At 40.0% G+C, this 19166-nt stretch overlaps 1 protein-coding gene across 4 annotated transcripts; it reads left to right on the top strand.

Moving 5' to 3' along the window:
* Positions 1–2059: 2059 nt before the first annotated feature.
* NUP50 (nucleoporin 50) lies at positions 2060–18162 on the top strand. 4 transcript variants are annotated; one of them, XM_086885384.1, is made up of 9 exons: positions 2626–2708; positions 3952–4062; positions 4926–5004; positions 6080–6163; positions 8785–8980; positions 10430–11089; positions 12365–12443; positions 13468–13586; positions 14264–18162. In XM_086885384.1, the coding sequence occupies exons 3-9, from the start codon at positions 4936–4938 to the stop codon at positions 14464–14466; spliced, it is 1410 nt and encodes a 469-aa protein (XP_086741510.1). In that variant the 5' UTR covers positions 2626–2708; positions 3952–4062; positions 4926–4935; the 3' UTR covers positions 14467–18162. The 4 variants fall into 4 exon arrangements, with proteins under 4 accessions (XP_086741506.1, XP_086741507.1, XP_086741509.1 ...); XM_086885380.1 differs by lacking the exons at positions 2626–2708; positions 3952–4062 and adding an exon at positions 2060–2342; XM_086885381.1 differs by lacking the exons at positions 2626–2708; positions 3952–4062 and adding an exon at positions 2119–2405.
* The last annotated feature ends 1004 nt before the right edge of the window (positions 18163–19166 follow it).

Here is a 19166-nt window from a genome sequence, read left to right as displayed (position 1 = left end):
ACATTTTTCAGCATCCTCCTCACTGGGGATAACACCTCTGTTTGAGGCACCTTGATTTTATCAGAATTGGAAAAAATAAACTGAAAATACAGGAAGGAGGTTTAAGGTCTAACTTTATATAAATTAATAGATTAACATCTGGAGTCAATACGTCTTATAGACCACTAGGAGAATTTTTTTCCTTTTTTACCTTTATTAATCAAAAAGTTTATTTTTAATGCAAACATTAATCCTTTTTTAAGAATTGCATTTACTATTATTTCCATCAACTTTCAAATTTCTAAGTCAGTTGGTATTTTGAAGTGCAGCTTTTCTAAAAGATTTCCTACACGACCTCTGACTTTGCAACTGTGATTTTTGTTGTTTAGGACATATTTGGTTTTGTTATTTAAGAAAAAGCTCCATTTCATTTCAGCTCATATTCTTTCCCACTGAGGATCAAGAGACAACATGGTATTTTGAGGGGCTAATTAAGAGACTGGTGGTGACATTTTAGCAAATCCAATTCCCTGCTGGGAAATATTAATTCTCTCTTTTATAATTTTTGGGCAAGACATAAAAAGTCAGGGAAACAAAGCTTTTTAAACATAGTTATTTTGAGGCACTTGGGGTTTTAACAGTTGATAGGTAAATACCGCAAACCAGAGACAATGACAGAAGAAAAACCTCTAACAAAACCCTAACCCTGGCTCAACACCAAGTTTGTCATCTGGTACCTGCCTACAGAAATAGATGCCAATCCCATATTACCACGCAGGGGTGAATATTTCAAATCATCAAGTTGTTTAGCTTTGTGTGGATTAGGAGTCCTATACAACAGAACAGCCATGTTTCCAGTTAAAATACTTCATAGGAATTCCTCAGAAACCTTCCTAGGATCTGCACAAACATAAAAAATATCAATGGGAAAATGCCTGGAATCCCATTAAGTGACGCTGGAAAACTCCTTATTCAAAGAGCATTTTGCAAATGGACTTTCTCTTCAGCACTGTGTCTTACAATAAATAAGAGTTGACAGAAAAAGCAATTAAAAAGCTACACTTCTGGAATAACAAAATGTGCAAACAACGGAGAAAATATTTAAATATTTTAAGTATTTAAAATTTAAATTAATTTTTTAAAAAATAAATTAAATTTAAAATTTAATTTAAATTAATTAAAATAATTTAAATAAAAATTTAAAAAATTAAATAAAAATTAATTTTTAAAAAGAATACATTTTTATTTTCCTGCTTTTTACATTTCAGCATGATAGCAGTATTGGAGTTTCCTGGTTCTTTTCAGCAAACTCCACGTGAAGTGCCTCACCCTTGGTAAGAGCAGCCAGCCTGTCACAGCCTCATCCCTTCGGCGGCCGTGCTGATGCAATCACACGGGCAGTGACCTTTTCAGCTCAAATCGAGTGTGTCTTGGCAGGGCAGCGCTGGATTCTTGTTCTCTGCCCCCCACTGGGACAGAATCACCATCTTTATTTTCAGCATTTAGGCCGAAAAGGGCTGGGTAGAGCCCTTTGTCTCCGGGTGACTTCCACCCTGTCGCTGAGGTATTTCCGATGATCATCCCAACCAGCCACCGTGCAGCAGGTTTCTGCACCATGCTTTCCTACAGGTCTAGTGCACACACTAGTGCACTGCTTATAGTTAACATCCTGATTGTGATTAATTAGAATAATTAATTAAAAATTAACGAGAAAAGTGAACTAGTGGCAGGGAAGAGGGAGGGCTGCAGAGCAGGATAGCCCGTGACAACTCAGAGCACGGCAGCCCCTCAGCCGCCCTGAGGCGCCTCCCATGTTGGAAATGACGAATTATGTAATTTAGAACCAGCGAGCATTAATCTGATAAAAATGTATAAATAAGTGAGGAGGCTTTTTTTATCAGCTTCTGTGTGGAGGCCGAAATTTTGTAGAGCACGCACAGAAGGATCCTGGCCAAGGATCAAGTAATGCCTGACTAAAAGACGACGTTAGGGGTTTATTTCTCCCGACGATTTCGAGACGGTTTGGTAAGACCGCGTCTCGCGCCGGAAGTCACGTGATCCCCCGCGCTGCACACACCCCACCCCCCGCGGCCCCGCCCCGCTGCCCCCGCCGGGCGCACGCGCGGTGCGGGCGGGCCCGAGACGGCGGCGGACGCGGTGTTCCCGGTCTGGGCCCAGCGAGCCCCGTCTCCCTGCGGACACACAGGGGGCGGCCGGGCCCGGCGGCATCGGGGATTGCGGAGCCACAGTGGGGGATGCTGAGCGCGCCCCGGGGCCGTGCAGCCTGCGAGGAGACCCCGCCTCCCGCCCGCCTCAGCGTCGGCCCCACAGCGCAGCGCGGAGAGAAGCTCCCGCCCGAGCGAGTGAGTCCCGCGGGTCCCACACGCGGGGGGCGCGAGGGGTGACCGGAGACGAGCGGCAGCCGCGTAAGGCGGTGCGGGGTGGGGATGGAGGGAGCGGCGCGGCGGCGGGGTTTTGGGGGGACCGCAGCGGTGCAGATTCATAGAGTTCGGAACGCGCGGATGGGTGTGCGGGGAACGCGCGGTGTCCCCGGGACGGAGCCGGGAGGCAAAGCGGAACGACAGCTCCGCGGGCACGGCGGCGTGGGGTCGCCTCGGCGGCATCCGGCTTCCGCTTCCTCCCGCCGGGACCCGCAGCGACACCGCCGGGCCCGGCACCCGGCTCCGCTCCCTCCAGCGCGGCGGCGGCTCCGGCCCCTCGGTATTCAGGTGGTGCTGCAAACCTCCAGCTAAGCTTCGCTTGGGAACGGCTGCGTTAAGTAGGGCAGAGAAACTCCTGGGCGGATCTCCGTAGATCGGCAAAGTATCTGGGTTATTTTTAAACAAGAGGAGGTTGTTAATCGAACAAGAGTTAGACTGGATATCAGGGAAAGGTTCTTCCCCCAGAGGGTGCTGGGCACTGAACAGGCTCCCAGGAATGGACATGGCCATGAGGCTGCCAGAGCTCCAGGAGTGTTTGGACAGCGCTCTCAGAGATGCACAGGGTGGGATTGTTGGGTGAATGTGCAGGGCCAGGAGTTGGACTGGATGATCCCCGTGGGTCCCTTCCAACTGAGGATATTCTGTGATTCTTTGATATGTTTCTCAAAATGCTTCTATCTCAGCCTGTTCAGAACATGTGCTCCTAAAACTTGATGAAGTTTGTGAGAACCAACCTGATGTAGGTTTGTGTTGGTTCTTGTTTCACGGGGATAGGTTGCATTTCAGGTTCTCTGTTAGATTCATGTTAGATTAATGTATTTTAGATCCTCTACAGTACTCTTGAAGCGAAATTCTGTAAACATAGGCGGGTGCAGAGAACCTGGAGCCCAGGTTGACAAGGTTATCCCTCTTTTGGTGTGGGACAGATTTATTTAATGTAATTTAATTTAATTTAATTTAATTTAATGTAATTTAATTTAAGCTCTTTCAGTAACTCAAGTATTTTATGTAATAATCAAACTAATAAATTTAAATTATTTTATAGTATATACATAATGTGAATATATACACAAAAATATACAGAATACTTCTATTTATTATAAATTAAAGTTAAAATGTATTACATAATATAATACATTCTATATAAAAAGAAAGTATTGAAACAAAAATTTAAATAAAATGGCTTCAAAATAACTTCTTTTTTGGCTTTTCAATTGATTAGATTGAAATAGTCTCCCAGGGATCAAGCAAGGATGTCTGCTTTTAGGACAGTGTGGATTAGGGCATTTAAGTATGTATACACAGGCCCTCTACTTCTGGAAGCTCTAGTAACTTGACCTTATTTGTGATGTGTGTCAGACAAAATTCAGGACATGGATGTGTGATCTCCCAAGACTGCTGTGCTGCTGGATTTATTGTTCTATAACATTTCAACATATAAACAAGATATCATGTATCAATGTATTGTTACAATTTCTGGCTTTGAAATTTAGCTATTTGTGCATTTTTTTTTTTCTTTTTTTCTAGGCAGGTCTTAATCACAAACCAAAGAGGGTTTTTGGAAGAGTTTTAATTTTTGTGCTTGCTTAAGATTTAAATTGCAACAAAACTACATATTTCCTTTGGAAAGTTTTCCTACTTAGTGAGTATATCAGAAGATATAACCATTGTTAGTAAAAACCACTCCTTTTTCATGTAAAATTCCAGTAGTGTGATTGCTTGCCAGGTTTTTTAGACTGAATCCAGCTTTCTTTCTTTGGTTTTGTACACAGCTCATTAGTTGTACTTTAGTAAAATGGAACTCAGAACAGTTACAGACCTTCCTTCTGCAATGCTGATTTTGCTTTACATCACAGAGATAACCAGAAACTTGATGATGATTTGTCTGCTTACAGTATTTGCTCTAAAATCCATGGCATGTCTTGTGTATCCTTTGTAGGAAAGTTAATCTCATTTATTCATAATTTTTTTTCAAATTAGTAATGGCCTACCAATCCAACTTTTAAAGGGGAGCATTGTCTTCAGTCTTAATCAAGCTCTCTGATCAGTTAATTCAGTGGGTCCTCATTAGTATTTATTTTAGATGTGATAAAGCAACTTACTTTTTGCTTGCTGCTCACATGAATATCCTGAGGTGGCAATATGGACTGGAATATTTTGACCACAGCTTTGGGGTTTTTGTAGCCCTTCAGAATGAGAATATATGAGTTATAATTCTGAAAGGAATTTTCCAGCTGCTAGTTTATCCCATAACCGAACTGTACATTTCTATTGTTACTTTAATTTAAAATTGAGTATGGCTGATTACCACAACTTTAATCTCAAGTGCCACTGATTGTTTTTGCCACAACATTTGATTTTCAGTTGTCATTCCAGTCTTGACCTGCTTCTACATGAACTGCAATTCCTGTATTTTTGTTCTAAGAATACAAATTGAAGATCATTGCTACTTAGAATTTAATTTCTGTGCAATTCTTTTTAGGATATTTTGTTTCTTCCACACAGGTGTAGAAAAATGGCAAAGAGAATTGCAGAGAAGGAGCTGACTGACCGAAACTGGGACCAAGAAGATGAAGCTGAGGAGGTAAATAAAATACACATTAGTTCCCCCACTACGGAAGCCTGCAGGTAGTAGAGTAGCTCTTTACACTTGCTCTGTATCTTGTGCATAAAACCTACAGTAGAACTGGTTAAAAGTGTAGCAATTAAAGATAGTTTTATAGAAGTGGATTTTTAAAAATTATTTTTATAAAGCTTCCAGTCATGCAGACCATATAGCAAAGCAGCTTTTAAGAGTTAAACTTACATCAGTAGTTCTGGGGAAAGGAACTTCATGTTTCTAGAGGGAAGCTTGTTAAAATGCATTTGGAGTCTTCATATGTGTGATAGATGTTTATTGAATTGACAGGAAAAGCAGATTTGATTTCTGATTATAAATGCTCTGTATGCCTCCAGTATTTTTTTTTTGAGGATCAGTAATTTTAGCTGAATGTCCCCACACAGCCAACAGAATTAGGCAAATAGTTCAAGTGTATGTTTCATTTGATTGTAAAAAGAGATTTTAACCTTTAATGTCTCACATTTCCTATGGCTCATGTTTAAACAAACTGGTTTAGTTTTTTCTGACTAAAAGTATTCAATGCTTAGGTCTATAAATGTAAGAAAGAAAGCTGACTCTCCCAGGAATTTGAATATAAGAAACCTTAATTTCCTCATTTATTGCAGGGTAGTACTGAGCCATTAGTTGTCTTTGCTAGTGTTTGAACTACAGCAGACTGCTGGAGGTTGCCTTAGAGCCCACATCTCCATATATTTGCTCCAAACTGTGGATTACTGACAGATTCCCTTCAGCAGAAAGAACACAGAGCTGTGTTTTAAAAAAACAAAGCAAAACTTAGATTATTCGTTGTAATAAAACAGAGATAACACAAAGAGAAATGTAGTGCAGAGCCAGAAAGAGTTTTCCAAGTATCAGCTGACATTCAGGTAGCTGGCAAGCTAATGACAGTGCTGTATTTTTGAAGTGAATTGGTTTTTAACTTCTTCCCTTGTTTCTTTGGTAGCAGTGTTAGAACTGTGTTCAAAACCTGATCTTGGCTGTCCCTTCGTGTTGTGCTTTTCAAGTATTCCACTAATGATTCCATAACTTCCTCTTAAAGGTGGGAACATTCTCTGTGGCAAGTGAAGAGGTCCTGAAGAACAGAGCTATTAAAAAAGCAAAGCGCCGAAATGTTGGGTCAGAGGTAATGTAGTCACTTAACATGAATGCTGGAGTTTTACTCAGTTACAAAATACAACATCATGCTCAGGTTTTTACTTCCTTGGGCTGAATAAATTTATCATTTTGACTCAATGGCTTATATGTGCACATGAATTTTGGCTATACTGCTCCATGCTAAGAATAAGGCTAAGGCAAATAAAAGGGTAATAGTATTTTGACTGGGTAAAGAGGGTGTTTGTGCATATTTTATGAAGTAAAAATAAAGAGTGTTTTAGACACAATGTCATTTGCAGATGGGTAAAACTGATTTTTTGCAGAGATGGAAGTATGGAAATGCAAAGTTATTACTTATCCATACTGGAGGGCTGGGGGATGTCTCAGAAGCTGTATTAGTAAACACACAAATACTAAGCTGCTCTGAGAATGAAAAACATGTCTTTTGTGAAGAAGGCTGCTACTTCTTTTTTCTCCCTCCCTGTTAAGAGCTTTAGTGCCATCTACTCTTTGCAGTTAACAAATTGAAAATTGAAAGGAGGTTGGCCTTTGTTACAGGTTTAGTCCCTGTGAAAGCATCAACCCTGTCCAGCCAAATTGTTGTCCTTTCAGAAATCCTTGACAAATGCTTTGTTGTATATATATATATATATATTTCCCAGATATCCTTTGAACAGGACAATGCATCATGTTAGAAATAGCCCTGGAGCTTTACCTGTTACAGAGATTGCTTTAGGATTGGATGGGACTCAGCAGAGTTAGGAGCTAGACAGTCTTCTATGCTCTTGATTTTCCTCCTGTAGTCCAAGCACTGTAAATGAGGAAGCTCTCTTAGCCCACTAATGCCTTGAGTAGTGTTAGCCACAAATGTGGTAGAGGATACAGTTAAATAAAGGATTGTACTGAAAAGAGATGATGCAAGACAGATTACAACTTGAGCAGGACAGATTCAGGGGCAAATGGAATAGCAAAAGGGACCAAATGGGTTGTAGAAGTTGTCTGGAGACTGGGAGCAAGCTGTTAAGAGCTTGTAGAAGGGCTGGTGTACTTTAACCCCAGCTGACAACTAAGGACCATGCAGCCCCTCACTCTTCCTCCTAGTGGGATGAAGAGGAGAATCAGACAAAAGAATAAAACCCCTTCATTGGGGTAAGAGCAGTTTAATGATCGAAACAGAGTGATGATGATGATAAGGGAACCAATAAAAAGAGAAAGAAATAAATCCCAAGAAAGATCATTGATGCATAGGACAGTTGTTCACTACCCACTGACCTCACCCCATCCCCAAGCAGCAATTAGCTGCTCCCAGCCACCCCTCCTCTCCCAGTTTCTATGCTGGCCATGACACATTCTGTGTTCAGGTTACTGTCCTGGCCGTGCTCCCTCTCAGCTCCTTGTGTCCTATTGCTGGCAGAGCGCGAGACACTGAGAAGTCCTTGATTGCAGTGAGCACTGCTCAGCGCTAACTAAAACATCCTTGTGTCACCAACATCCTTCTCACCCTGAATCCAAGCCACACCAGTGTGCCAGCTACTAGGGAGAAAATAAACTTTATCCCAGCCAAAACCAGGACAACAGGCTGGACAAAGTCTAAAACACAGAAGAAATGACATAACAGCTGAAGTTGTGTAAGAAACCTGTGAAATATCTATGAAAAAGTAAACTTGAAACTTACTGACGTTCCTGCATGGAGCAAGCAGAATGCTACAGTGAAAAGACAGCAGTTTAACTGGAAAATCTAGAGAGAAAGGTGGGACTGATCAGATCAGAGAGATCAGAGAGAAGCACAATAAAAATGCCTACCTAGGAATAAGCAGAGGACTGGAAAAGATAGCACAAAAGGAAGCAAAGAGACCCATAACCATAAGGTCAGATACTGGAATACAGCCTAAAATTGACAAGCTTTGCCGTTTCTTCAATGGCAAAAGCAGATGAAACTCAGAAGCAGTTCTCCTCTGACGGTTTTCCAGGGATACTGAAAGTTCACTTCCAGTAGTTCATTACCTCCAAAGACTTAAAAGTTGCAGTGCTTTATTTGCATGTTAATCATACATTGTCTTTTAGACTCATGTAAGAAATGATACCATAAAACAATACAGTTGCAAAGACAGTGATCAGAACTGGGTAATGAAAAGGTTGCAGAGATAGATATTTTGTGGTCAGGTACAATCTCTTTGCATCTTCCATCAGTCATACTGGGATTTTGGGGTAAATCACAAGAGGTTTCATAGGTGACTCCAGAATGATGAGTGGATTAAAGTATTGGGCTCTTGATTGCCATTGTAAATGCTAAAAGTTGTTGAAAATAAACCTGAAATTGCAAAATCCTATGTGATTATTTAAAGAAAACTAGATGCTGTGAATGTCTAATAGGTAGTCAAACACATTCACAGCTCCAAACAACTTCCATGTATCCACATCTTAGACCCAGTTTATTTTCATACCAAACATCTGAGTCTTTTAACACAGTAGCAGTGTGTGTCAAGAGGAAGCTGTTAATTTTGTTTGCATAGCTGACACAGTAATGCATGGAATTACATGCTGAACTAGGGAAAAATAAACCAAGAATATCAGGAGTATTAAGTGGGGATAGGATTTGTGTGGAGAAGATGTATGTAACTGGTTATCTCTCTTTTTTTCTCCCCTCAGTCTGAAAGTGGAGGAGCTTTTAAAGGGTTCAAAGGCTTTGTAGTGCCTTCTGGAAAAGGAGGAGGTGGCTTCAGTGGATTCGGGAATGGTGCAGGAATAAAGCCTTTGGAAGGGCTGTCTAATGGAAGCAGTAGTGTCTCTAGTACTCCTTCTTTCAGCAGTTTGAAGAGCACCTCGGAAACACAATCAGCATTTGGTAAGTTTTAAATAAGCATACATATTTATCAATACCTTAAGTCATAAAATCTGTAGGGTTATTTTAGTAATGAAAAAACAAATTTAGACCATCTTGTAGTTGTGTTTTAAGGTTCTGAGACTTTATATCTCTTTGTAAGATTTCTTAATATTTTAGTGCTGGAGGGACAAGTTTTCACATGCATGCAATTTAAAGAGGTGGCAACTAAATTCATATTTCTAATACTGGAGGTAAAAGTTTTCTAGGCACAGATGGAAGGCACTGTCATAAGGCAGTCTGTAAAAGGTATAGAGCATCTGGTAACATGTCCCAGTTATTTGAATTTAAATAAAAAAATATATGCTGCATAGCTAAAGTCTTCATCTTTTTCCTTTGTACATCTGATGCTGCAGGCAGACTTACTCAAAATTTATCTGTTACAGTTATACCTACATTTTTAAGACATTTGAAATACTTTGGCAAGTTGAGCTCTCATGCTTTGGAATTCCCTGAGGAATATTAGTTCTGTCCCTTTCTGCTGGAGGTGCAGAAATGTAATCCTGCCAGCACAGAATTTTGGAGTCACCATGCCATAGAATAGAAATGCTGGAGTTTGAAGTTTAGAGTAACTTTGATTTCAGCGAACTTAAATAAATTAAGGAAAACTGAAATATTCAATGAGAATTTTTCTATTTTGCTTCTTAGGGTTTTTTATACAGAAGTGCTCAAAAGCTTGTAAAATTATGGGCTAGTGCACTCAGGGTGGTTTAAGGCACAAATGGCAAGAGATAAATTTAGTATTTTGATTTAATAAGTGTTACAGCTTGCTAAAGTTGTTAGATTTTTGTAAGATTTTGAAGGTTTTGGCAATATATAAGACATGTAATTTTTTAGAGTTCTGTACAAGATGTCTTTGGATTTTTTTTTTAATACATCAGTGTGCTCCATCTACTTTGTCTATTCTTAACTTGTCTAAATTAAAACTTGGGTCTCCTCACTGGCATGGCAGTACCTGGGGCACAGTGTGGTGACCCAAAAGAAGGAGCTCAGCTGAATAACGATGAAGTGATTTGATTAAGAAATACTGAGCATGTTAGTTAGGCTTTTAAGTGACCTGTGCTTTCTGGAGAAAAAAGGGGTTCTAAGCCACATTCCTCACTAGGTCAGCAAAGCATCCATGTTGTTTTGTTGTGTTATTTTTTTAAACCAGAGCTTATAAACCAAATGAATCAAGTTGGATATCAGGAAAAAGCTCTTCCCCTGGAGGGTGCTTGGGCCCTGAACAGGCTTCCCAGGGAATGGTCACAGCCCCAAGGCTGCCAGAGCTCCGGGAGTATTTGGACAATGCTCACAGGCACAGGGTGGGATTGTTGGGATGTCCTGGGCAAGGCCAGGAGCTGGACTTGATGGTCCTGGTGGGTCCCTCCCAGCTCAGGGTATTCTATAATTCTGTGATTTTCCTTGTAACAGGATCCCCAACGTCAAATGGTCCCACTGCTGCTGTGTTTGCTGAGAAGAAGGTTGTGAGCCCACGAGCCAAAGGTGTCAGCCAGCCCTGCTCGTCTGGCAGCACCTCGAGCGCGGCACACGGCTCCGGCACCTACCACAAACAGCTGGCTGCTCTCAACTGCTCCGTTCGTGACTGGATAGTGAAGCATGTTAACAGCAACCCCCTGTGTGACCTGACCCCCATCTTCAGGGACTATGAGCAGTATTTGGCGAGCATTGAGCAGCAGCATGGAGGCGGCAGTGACAGCGGCTCCGAGAACGAAAGCAGCAAGACCCCTGGCCCGCGGGCTGTTCCTGTGTTTGGGAGTTCAAAGCTCCAGCAAGGCTCCACATTTTTGTTTAACAACAAAACTGAGGATACCTCAGACAGAAAACCTGAAGCTGCATCAGAAAAAAGAGACACATTGTCAGGAGCTACATCAACTGTCTCGTTTAATTTTGGCAAGAGTGTTGACAGTTCTGTTTTGGGTTCCCTTGGTTCAGGAACACTTAGTAGTTTCTCGTTTTCTCCTGGGAATTCAGGTTTGTTTGGAAAAGATGCAAACCAGGCTAAGTCTGTCACTGCAGCATCCACCAGTTTATTAGAAGCTCAGACAGACAGTGGCAATAATGATGACAAAGGTAAATTCTGTGTATTTCTATTTGTAGTTATTTTAATGGTCAGCTTTGAGCATATGTGACTTACAAATACTAAAAAATATGCAATATTAAGTTCATTGAGATGATGGCATGGTGTAGTGTCAGAGGAGGGTTAGGCTGGATATCAGGGAAAGGTTCTACCCTCAGAGGATGCTCAGGCACTGAACAGGCTACCCAGGGAATGTTCAAGGTCCCAAGGCTGCCAGAGCTCCAGGAGCATTTGGACAGCACTCTCAAGCACAGGGTGGGATTATTGGGGTGTTCTGGGCAGGGCCAGGAGTTGGACTGGATGATCCTGGTGGGCCCTTCCCAACTCGGGAAATTCTGTGTTCTGTGATCATACTTGAATGAATCTGAAAGTGCAGAGTTATACCCCTAACCAGGAGAACCCAGCCTTATTTAAGCAACACCAAAAGTATGTGCTTATCAAGACTTCCCTACTTCTGTCAGATTTATTTATAATTTATTTATAAATTTATATAAATATACGTTTTATAAATTTATCTATAATTTATTTATGATATTATATATTATATCTAATATATAATATAATCCTTTATCTAAGTCAGGACTTAAATTGATGAAATTTAAAGCAGCTGGTATGTTCACCTTGGAGCCTGGACTTCTCAATCCCACTACTTTTCCTAGTAGGTTTTTCAAGCAATTCCTGAAGTAAAAAGTGTGGGATACAGAGCAATTTAGTCCATTTTACTTGTAAAATGTCCATTTGATTGTAAAGTCAACAAAGTTACATAGTACCTGACAGCTTTACTCTGCTCTTTGCATGTGCTGATAGAAATCCCAGTAGCTCAGGGACAGGAAAGGCATAATCTGCTACTCTCATCTGTTATTGTGCAGCTAATTCCCTTCCCCCAAATTAAACCTGGGTCTTGGAAAGTTTATTGTGCTTTACTTGAACCCATTTGTGGGGAGCATACTCTTTGAAATGGGAAAGCTGTTCCTGTTCAAACAGAAGGTTTTGACTTACTAAGCTTTATATTGTTTGGTATGGATTGGGTATTTTCATTCCATTTAAACTGAAGGTGAGGATGAAGTTGCTTTAAGAACTGAATGAAAAGCAAGTAACACTTCTTTTCTGTAGCTGAAGCTGCTGCCAAGTACACATGGTCTGAAAGGTGTTCTGGCTGTCCCTGACTGGCCACATGTGTTCATGTCAACCATGGTGGGCATAAGGAACTTCGAATATAGTGCCAAAATCTGTGCTCATGTTAACATATTAAAACTTTCTATTTAAAGGAGGGGAAGAGGAGGAAGAAGAGCCACCCAAAGTCATTGTTAATGAAATAAAAGAAGATGATGCTTTCTACTCAAAGAAGTAAGTAACTTGGAAAATAAAATTAATACCTGCATATTGCTATTCTTCACCACCTCAGCACATAATTAATAACATGTTCTTGACTTCCTAATTAATAAAGCTTGTTAGGAATCCATATAGAATGTGAACTTGTAAAAAAAAAAATTAATTAAAGGCAGGGGTGTGTAAGATCATACTAAAATTCTTCTGTATCTTGGACACAGCTCTAATAGTTTGTGTTGTATATCTGATCAGCTTTTTTACAAGTGAAGATGTTTCTGCCTACGGATTTTGTACAGTTAAATTCAGGACTTTGGGCCTTTACCACAGAAATCATATACAGTACTGCTGGAAAATCCACCAGCTGGCTTTGCATAGCCTAAAATAAGACTCTTCAGTTGGAAAATGTTGATTATTATTATATAAAGGAGCAAACAAGTTGTGCTTTTAAGCTCAAAATGAAGCTAGCTCTACTAGAAGCAGTTTTTTAAAGCATGTTCAGTAGTCCAAATAATTGTGTATCTGCTTGACACTCAGCACAGAATTTGTCCTGCTACAAAAAGCAATTACCTTTATCTGAAAGAAGGTGTGTGTGCTACTTGATTAAAATGGCTTTACGTTCATTAGAGCTTCATTTAAAAAATGTTTATAAATTGTACATTAAAGTTCTATTATAACTTCAGAATGATACAGCAGGTTTTTATGGCTTTCTAATTAGTGCTTTTTAAAAGTAGCCTACATTTATTGCTCCTCACAGACCCTGAGTACAGGTTGCTGTGCCTTTTACTTTTCCCTGAAAGAAATACATTTATAATTTCAATACTAAGAGAAATAATTCACTTCCTCTTTGGTCTGCAAGTGCTGTCCGTTAGTGCAGGAAACAAGGTCAAGAATAATATTGATTTAGGTTACTCACAGCATGTTAAATCCTGATTACTGTTACTGCAAGTCAGATGGTTACATGTATCTGGGAGATATCTTTGTATTTCATCTCTACATGGCTGCACAAACAAGGATTTGGTATTAAATTTTTTTTTATCCACAGGTGCAAACTGTTTTACAAGAAAGATAATGAATTTAAAGAAAAAGGTGTAGGAACATTACATTTAAAACCAGCAGGAAATGAAAAAACTCAACTCTTAGTACGAGCAGATACCAATTTAGGTAAGTACATTTATCCCAGTAACAAGTCGTGATGTCAAGATTCCTTGCTAAGCAAGATTTTTTGGTCTTTTTTACACACAGCATTAACAGATAAAATTAGTGAAAACTTTCCGACTTTTTTTTCCTAAATCATTTACAATACTGACAAGCACGTGTAGTGAGCATTACAAAAGAGAGCACATGAAGCAGGGCATGAAGTAGAAGGTTATGGTGTGTGTTTGGGGATATAAAATACCTGTTTTACCCTAGTTTGTCCAGGTTAACCTCTGTCTGTATCAAAATGTTTTGCTTCTGCATGTGAACTGGTGGTCAGAATGAGTAACTTGGCATAAACTAAGCACTGTGCATGGATCCCTCATTTGCTGCTTCTCCCTTGTCCCCTTCCCTTTTTCCTGTGTGTCCCTACTATAATTTGATATTTGGGTTCCTCCATTTAAAAAAGGAGGATGCAGTATTTGTAGAGATTTTCTCATTTCTAATGAGGACAGAAATCTGAGAACAATGGCCATGAACAGATGCTTAGGGAAGAAAAAGACAAACATACATGATGTTTGTGAATTGCCTTCCTTCCTAAACAGCACCCTAAATCTCAATACTAACATTATATTGCAGTAAAAGTAATTACTAATTGTAAATAAAAATTACTAATTGTAATTTTTTCCCCTCCTCAAATGCAGGAAATATACTGTTGAATGTTCTAATTCCACCTAAGATGCCATGTACAAGAACCGGAAAGAACAATGTTCTTATAGTTTGTGTTCCTAATCCACCAATCGATGAGAAGAATCCAGCTGTTCCTGTCACTATGCTAATAAGAGTGAAAACAAGTGAGGATGCAGATGAGTTGCACAAAATTTTACTGGAGAAAAAGGAGACTTAAATAAGTTGCAGTCCGTAATTTGAGGAATTAATGCCAAACTGCTGCTGCTCTTTTTTTTTCTTCCCTAACTTCACTTGAACATTTAATTCTTTACTCTGATATTAAGAACTGTTACAGGAATTCTGGAAAAATGATGTGAGGAAAAGCTAAACTAGCTAATAAAAGCTTTAATAGAACACAAGTGTTGGACTGTGCTCCGTCATTTTCAGTATCTAAATGCAGGACCCTCTTCTGGATAAAGCACATGGATATAAATCCAAGCATATGTTTTTAGTACCAGTCGACCAAATGGACAGAAATCTGAGTACAAAAACATGGTACCAGAGCTTCCTCACAGACTGTAATATAATGCAACCACCTCCTGTTTTGGGAAGGGAGGATGTTCAAGTTTACCTGTTGCAACTGTTTCTAGACTGCAGAACTTTAATTGGTCTGTTGTATTCTGGTGAGACTGACCTTTTAGACTCAGTGAAGTACTGCATCCCACCAGTGACGATCTCCATTGTGCTGGGTCTGTACCCTTGCAGACCCACGTGCTTTCAGGACTCAGAGACTGCAGATATTTAAAAGAGAATTTGCTTGTGTAGTCTTGTTGACAGTAGTGGTTCCTCCAGAGGAACTGTCAGTTCTGTTCTTGCTGGAGCAGCAAGCGAATAATGTGCAATATAGTACAAGCAGACAACTGGAGGACTGTTTTATCTTGGGCACACTGGCATTCCCTGGCTTCTGACAGGTCAGAGGCAAAGGATTGCACTTCCACGTGGTCCTTCCGAGGTGTGTGTCCCTAGTCCTGCAACCCAGCTGAGGCAGAGCTGGTGCATTGGTCCTGCTGCTGGTACTTTGCTGAAGAGAGCTCTTCCCACCAACAAACTTCAGGACTTCTAAAGACCTTTCTGTTTCCTGTGGCCCTTGCCAGGAGACACATGCACAAGAGTGTGTGTCAGTATGTATTTTTCCATGTGATAAAACCATTAAGTAAAGCAGCAGAGTGCAGCTTTGGCTTTCTGTTGCATGTGGGGGGCATGGGGTAATTTGTAAACATAGTTTTCAGCTGTGATAAAATTAATCAGGTGGCAATAATTTGGGGATCAGAACGTTCATTCTGGTCTCGGTTTCCCTTTCAACTTTGTCAGACTGTGTTTGGTGGTTTAATCCTTTTATTTTTTTCAAATGTTTGCTGGAAACTCCTTCCCTAGTAACTTTTTCTACTTTGCTTCCAACTCTGGGACTTCTCCAAGAGCTTGATGTTAATATGAAACTTGAACTGCTCTCAGATGTGTTGCACTGACCAGCTCTGGCAAGATGGAACAAATGCTGTTTTGCCTCTGGCTAATGTGACACAGAGGAAAAACCCCTTTCCTTAAATACAGTCAGTGTGACACAATTCATACAGGGAACCTGGAAATCCAGCACAGTGGCATCCTGTGGGCAGGGAACAAGAAATAACACCATTTGTTGAGGTGCAGCACATCTCACCTGTACCCTGGCTCTGGGGGGGAGCAAATGGCTGCCTCTAGGCCTAATTCACTGCACAATTCAGGTTATGGCCTTTTTTTCCCCCTCTTCATTAAAAGGAGGAAAATCTTGATTTTATCTATAGCCCTGTTTACCAAAGTTCGAAAACAAAGGCCTTTGCTTGCATTTCAGCCACGTTTAGTGTACAAGAATTGCATTTTGAATACTGGAGTGTGAAGAGAGCTTAGATGCCATTTTAGTTATTTGAAAAATAAACTGGTGCCTTTTGGGGTTTCTTTTTGCATCTGGCTAAGTACTTAAACCATTAAAAGTCAGTGACATTGCTTTCCTCAAAATAAGATACTTTTTTTGAAAAAAGTCTTGCTGCTACCTAAATTGGAGGCCCAAAGCTGACAGAGGATGTCTAAATGTGTATGAATGAAAAGCAGAACATTGCCTAAGAGTTTAGTCCAGGCTCTGGTTCAAGGGCTCAGTTAATTTTGCATTTGTCTTTTGACTGTAGTGTCTTAACCCTGTCTCTGTTCAGAAAGGTTTATAGACAGAGCTCTGGTTGTACATCCCATAAAGAACAGCTCTGTCTATAAAAGCTTGGCCTTGTTGTCTTTGCTTACTTCCAAAAGCTCATGGATTTGGAACTGTTCCTTCATTCTTAGAAACGTGGACCAACACACTGAACTTAATTAATACTTCTTTCCTTATGCTTTGCCTCTGAAGAGGGCCCACTGTGGGGTTTTGCACACATGGATGTGGCCCAGTTCTGACAGTACATCTCTGGCCTGTTTCCAAACAGGGCACAGAGGGAATGGAAAAATAAGTAGAAGAATAATAAATTGTGTTGGAAAGAATTAAACCTTACCCTAGCCATTGTAGCAAGTAACACCTGAATTCTTCTGTGCATGTATTTAATCAGTAAAGCCAGGGGAAGCTAAAAAATTGGGATGTTACCTTCATTAGAATGTTAAATATATGCATAGACATACAATTTTGAACATTTTATGTGGGGAAAATTGCCTCTAAAAGAACAGGGAAGAGTTTCCCTGCAAAGCAGATTTTAATTGATTCATGGTGACCATACCATTATGTGGACTACGAAGCAGGAAAAGTCAGTTGCACACTGACAAACTTGGTGCTCAGGTATAAAGCACAGCCCTTTTCCAGCACTGTTAGAAATTTTGATGATGCTTCAGTTTCTATTTAAGAAATACTAAAATATAGAAATGCTGTAAAAGGCCAGAGATTGTTATATAGAAATAAAGGCCTTAAATGAAAAAGCAAATTTCATGGAGAGCACAGACATCAGTGTACTGCTGCCTTCATAACAAACTGGCACATGCTAGCCAAGGGAAGAATTTTGATCAGAATTTCACATCAAGGAGGCATTCTTGTGTCTTGGTTGGTAATGTATTGAACAGCTGGATAACAGACACCTGATATTAAAGATGCAAGTTTCTGCCCCAATTTGCATTAATGCCTTCGCTGTTCCAGCTGTATGTAGATGTGGGAGTGTCTTAGCTATTCTCCCTCTTCTAATTTTGAAGTTTCAGCTGGAAAATAAACATCTTCGCTTCTTTTAATTCTCAGAATAATTTCTAAGGGAGATTATTACAGTTGGCTTGAATTTAATTTTAAATTATATTAAATTGCAATATGCAAGGATTTTTTTTTGTTTTGTTTTGGGGTTTTTTTTGTGTCTTTTTTTTTGGTTGGTTGGGGGGTTTTTTTGTAATGTATTCGAAATTACCTATTTGGGAGGGCAACACTGTGTTCCTTTAATCCCTTTTGGTTGATGGATGTGAAAGTTTAAATTAAATTTACACTTCAAATGAACATACTGTAGAACATAAAGCAGTCAGGAGGTTTGCTTTGCTATTAAAATTGAAGTTCAGCTCCCTTTGCAGCACTGTAACATTTAAACTGTTGTTAAAGACTTTCTTTCTGATGCCTTAACTTATTTGCATTTGATAAAATTTTGTAGCTGGTGCCTGTGTGCAGAAATTAACTGACATTAAACAATTTAAAGTGGCATGAGCTAGTCGAAACCCAATGAAGATGCTGAATGTGATGATTTGTTAGTTGTTAGTAGATTTCAAAATGCTCTGAATTTTTCAGTGCATACTTAAGTTTTACATAAAGTGTATGTTAATGTTTTCATTAGTTCTGATACACTGAGGACATGTACAAAAATCCATGGAAAATGTGAATAAATGAATGGAAGATTCACTTGTCTTGTGTAAATCATTCTGAGTGCATAACATCACATTAATAAAATGAATTTTACAACCAGTTGCTTGCAGGTGAACTCCTGCCTGGAAAATGCTGCTACTAAAAGAAGGAATGTCCTGCCCTCCCCATTCCTGACTTGGAAACCTGGAGCCAGTACAGCAAAATGCTTCCTCCTTGCCAGGTCAGTGAGCTGAGCCAGCTCGGAGCAAGGAGCTGGCTTGGAGGACAGAGGCACCTGTGCTCACATACTGCTCGAGAGACTGACCTCAAAACCCTCCACATGAATATTAAAGGGTTTAGAAGCCACATAATCTAGATTTACCTGATTACCCTTTCTGAATTTATTTTAGATCTTGCCTGGAGGCACTAACCTAAGGTCAGGCCAAAGTGATTCTTTTCTTCATTGGTTTGTGAGAGTTTGCAAGTACAAGAACCCCAAAATCAAATCCCCACTGAATGAAATTGCCACAGACTTGCCATGCCAAGTACAGTTCAACTTCATGCACCTGGGATGCATGTTGACATTATTCCACATTTTGCACACTTCTTTCTTCCTTCTACTTAAAAAGACTGTCATCACTGTTCAGAGTCTCCCAAACTTTTGGCAGCCATAAAGAAAAAATAAAAGCTCTCAAGGGCAGAATTATTTTTCTTTTTGTGCTGGGGTAATCTAGAACATCTGATGCCTTATGCTTTGCTAATCACCAAAGATTTTATCACTTGCATAAGAGGAAGGGACAAAGACAACCATGCAGAAGACATCAAGTCTAAGACTAAGAAAATGCAACTCCAAGAATGGAATGTGTTGATCAAAACACATTCAGGCTCTTTCCTGGTTCAGCAGTCAAATGCTCATGCAGGTCACAGCAACCACAGCATGCAGCAGTTGCAGCCATTCATGTGAAGAGCACAATAAGAGCTAAAGGCATGCTGGTTTGGGCTGGGATTAACTTAATTTTCCCAGTAGCTGGTAGTGGCTGTGTTTTGGGTTGGTGCTGGAG

Source organism: Cyanistes caeruleus, chromosome 4, assembly GCF_971803275.1.
Source record: "Cyanistes caeruleus chromosome 4, bCyaCae1.hap1.1, whole genome shotgun sequence".
NCBI lineage: Eukaryota > Metazoa > Chordata > Aves > Passeriformes > Paridae > Cyanistes > Cyanistes caeruleus.
Note: the sequence above shows the minus strand (reverse complement) of the source record. Positions and strands in the feature narration are given on the sequence as shown.

What these genes read in the sequence shown, in the direction of transcription:
- NUP50 (XM_086885380.1), top strand. Translation starts at nt 4,936, where the DNA reads ATGGCAAAGAGAATTGCAGAGAAGGAGCTGACTGACCGAAACTGGGAC. An exon ending in GCCGAAATGTTGGGTCAGAG is followed by an intron (nt 6,164 to 8,784) that starts GTAATGTAGTCA and finishes TTCTCCCCTCAG; the next exon opens with TCTGAAAGTGGAGGAGCTTT. An exon ending in GGAAACACAATCAGCATTTG is followed by an intron (nt 8,981 to 10,429) that starts GTAAGTTTTAAA and finishes TCCTTGTAACAG; the next exon opens with GATCCCCAACGTCAAATGGT.